Source organism: Phoenix dactylifera, chromosome 2 (assembly GCF_051530095.1).
Source record: "Phoenix dactylifera cultivar Ajwa chromosome 2, Ajwa_hap1_PhDact_Kaust_v1.1, whole genome shotgun sequence".
In the NCBI taxonomy this organism is placed as follows: domain Eukaryota; kingdom Viridiplantae; phylum Streptophyta; class Magnoliopsida; order Arecales; family Arecaceae; genus Phoenix; species Phoenix dactylifera.
This window is the reverse complement of record NC_143191.1, coordinates 11,824,542-11,828,020: the sequence shown is the minus strand read 5'-3', so window position 1 is coordinate 11,828,020 and position 3,479 is coordinate 11,824,542. Positions and strand designations below refer to the sequence as shown.

The following is a 3,479-nucleotide window of genomic DNA, read 5'->3' as shown; positions in this document are numbered from 1 at the left end:
GTACTTATGATTAGATTTGAATGGATTTGAACTCCTAGCTTGACGAAGACGTGAGGCCTTGAACGGGGGAAGTATGTGAGAATCCGTATAAGCATGTGTTTAGTTCCATATTGGTTATTCGCCGTAGAGATCTTGGATACTTATACAGGATTAAAGAATCCAAAGAATACCTCCTAGTTAGCCTTTTTGGGTAAAGTCCTAGATTGTGACAGTTATGACATCAAAAAATAATGTCTTGATCTTTCTATGAGTCATTTTATTGTCCCTTAATTTTTAGAACTCTCATGTACAAATTTGGCCACTCTCTCCCTTAAATACAACGGGAGGTGATGCTTTCTAGAGCCTTGCGGGAAGTTCCCAAGTCCAGCATTCCGTGATGATCGGAGATGAAGAGCCGAGGCCGATTTGTGGATTATAAGGCAAATAAAAGTCTAAAAGGTTACATTAATTTAGAATAAAAATCAGTTGTCAATTTCTTCAAAAACAAAAAGTAAAAGAATCAGAAGTTTTCTGCTATTTAACAACTTCTTTCTTTTATAACAACTAGGACCGGGTAGCCTGAACTTTATTATTATTCTTCTTCTTGTTATTTTTCCAAGGAAAGGATAGAAACGTTGATTAATAGTTCAATGAGATCATGAATTGTTGTGAAGGCATGACTTGAAACTAGATCTTTTGCATCAATACTAAAACACTTTACCAATTCAGTTCATTGACAGTTGTTTGCCATTTAACAGTTAGAATTTATGACAAGTTAATCATAAATTTACCCTAATCCTTTTTTAATTTCAAATATGCACAAGATAAGATACAAGTGCATACAAAATAATCTTAACTGTGTATAAATAGGCAAATTGTGCACGTAGGAATGAATATGTGCTAAACAAGGCACAAGTACACACATAGGAAGGGCTGAGGCAAATGAAACATGGCCAAAAATTAATCACTAATTTACAATCAAACCAAGGGGTAAAAAATAATTTTTCCATTTTACATTTGGAAAATCCAAATTACAATATTAAACTAGACAAACAATGATCATTATTTTTCTTATAATAGGCAATAACAATATTGGCAGGGTTCAAGTATATGAGATGTTAAAGACTCCATTGAGAGCTTGCTCCCATGAGGTCGAGGTTTCAAACTTCGGTTAGAGTTAGCCTCCAAAGGTGGGAAATAGTCCCTTGTAGTCTAAAAAAACAAAAAACTACACTAGTTTGCGATCCAAATAGGTTGATTGTATGGCATGGACAAAATAGAAAATTTATGTGAATCACATCAACACGCAATTGTATCACATAAAACAGAGCTGATCTGGCATCCGGATCAATATATAATGTGTTAGAGATTTTAAAACTTTGACACAAACATGATCATGACCCAAACTTCGGCTATCAGATCAAATATACAATGCATGTATTCAGTTCCAAACCTCCAATTCTAATAAAATGATACAAATACTCATATACACTCATTCTAGAAACAAATGGTAATGAATAACTAAGATAAAATATACATAAAGGTGATGGACAGCTCTCATTCCCATTTGGTTCGAATTTTGTTGGTGTGCTTGAAATCATAGGCTAAAGCTACGGTACCATCCATTCTTTTCAGAACAAATCTTTCCACCAACACATAGCAACCAAACTTCTTCCATCCATTCTCTCCTTCACACACCTCTGACCTTTCCACTCTTTCCACATTCTCTTCACCACCAATCCACCCACCTCTTTCTTCCTCCCACCGCATCCTCTCCCATATAGCTAGACTCAAACCCAAACCCTGGTCTCCGGAGTTGACAGGCTTCAACCACATGATTCCATCGACCACCTCTCTTCTGTCTTGGATTATTTCACTACCGTTCAACAATGCCGTGTGCCTTCTAACACCAACACTTAGTTCCACTGCGTTTCCTTCCTTGCCATTATTCTCACAGCTATAGATCTCCTCCCAGAATCGCTGGAGAGTCATGTTATAGAACATGGATCTTTTCATTTGGTCTTTTAATCGGTCGCCTTCCTTTATGAACATAAAAGGGCAGTACCACTTCCCCACAACAATGGCTGGAGAGCGTTGTGTAGAAATCTGGAAGTCTAGATCAGGCAACTTATTCCTAAGAGACACATCAAGGCCTCGAGCTTCGGGTAAGTGGTAATTAGTTGATTCCGAAGTGTAGGCCTGCCAACCTTTCCTTCTAAGATATTGTGGGGGAATTCCATCAGAAGCTACTGCCTTGGCGTGGAACTTATTTCTCTGACAGATGATCTCCACTTGTTGATGAATATTTCTGTGATCTAAAGGACTTGATGCGACATCATTAGCAAATGAGCAAAAACAACATGTGGTCATATCCTCCTCTCTCGAACATGTTGCAGCTTTCCTGCAAATTTCCATCAAAACATACAAGATTATTATATTCTCTTGTGTTATTGTTTCCTCAGCAACAATAAGAATAATGATAATATGGATAGATCTCCCTCCATTTCTCTTCAAATCGATAGATAGATAGATAGATAAAATAAAAACCTCCAGGATAATGAATGCAATAGGTTGGATAGCTATGTTTCTCTCTAACTCTGAAGGAAGCTATTGATAATAAAACTGGACAAAAAGAAAGGCGAGAAGCAGCGCATACGATCTACATGTGAATAGAGCTTTAGGTTGAAGATTTACCCTTTGTTTCTTCCATCTTCTCTGATGACATAGTACCTATTTGATGATAATGGCTGGCCTGTGACTGGAATGAAGAAGACATCATCTCTGGAGGTGTGGGTCGTACTATGACTCTGGCCACCTCCAGCATGGTGTTGGGTGGTGGTATATCGAACTTTAATCTTGGTATTTTGAGGGAATGGGAGGCTATAAATCCTCGAATCTTTGCATAGTCCCCAGCAGCATACTTGTTCGCTCTCAGCCTCCTCATCTTTGATCACGAGAATACCCGAACTGGGACCTTCTGGCGGGTGATCAAAGACAGCATTGGGGTTGTTATAGTAATGGGAGAGAGGCCTGGTCACATACATTGTTCTAAGATAATGCTTATATGGTGTAAGGTGTGTCTGCTGTCGTTTTATCCTTGGTGCCTATATATAAAGGATGATGGAGTTGTGCAACATCCATACGACTCTAGGGGAGGAATTTTCCTCATGGGAAAGAGGCTTGCACTTGCACGGATAGTTTGACAAGGCTTTTGTGGGATGGACTGAGAGAGGTTAAGAGAAGAGGTCTACGTGGGAAGAGAAATCTTCTACATAGAAAAAAAAAAGAAAAAAAACAGAGAAATCTTCAATTGTTTCTTCCCGGACTTCAATGAGAAGTCATTTGTCTAAGCGCGTCTGAAGAAAAGTCTATCGTAAGCCGACTAGTTGTACTTGGTCACCGCTTTGATTCCCAAACAATTCCGTGCGGAGGTAGTGTTTTGACTGGGCTGCGCGTAGGGCTCTAAACGAGCCGAGACCGAGCCTAGGAGAGCTCGGCTC

At 39.0% G+C, this 3,479-nt stretch overlaps 1 protein-coding gene across 1 annotated transcript; it reads right to left on the bottom strand.

The window, feature by feature from the left end:
- Window positions 1-1,070: 1,070 nt before the first annotated feature.
- LOC103722417 (uncharacterized) lies at window positions 1,071-3,078 on the bottom strand. Its single transcript, XM_008812972.6, has 2 exons — window positions 2,674-3,078; window positions 1,071-2,380 (listed from the first exon to the last, which is right to left on the bottom strand). The coding sequence occupies exons 1-2, from the start codon at window positions 3,021-3,023 to the stop codon at window positions 1,537-1,539; spliced, it is 1,194 nt and encodes a 397-aa protein (XP_008811194.1). The 5' UTR covers window positions 3,024-3,078; the 3' UTR covers window positions 1,071-1,536.
- Window positions 3,079-3,479: the final 401 nt, after the last annotated feature.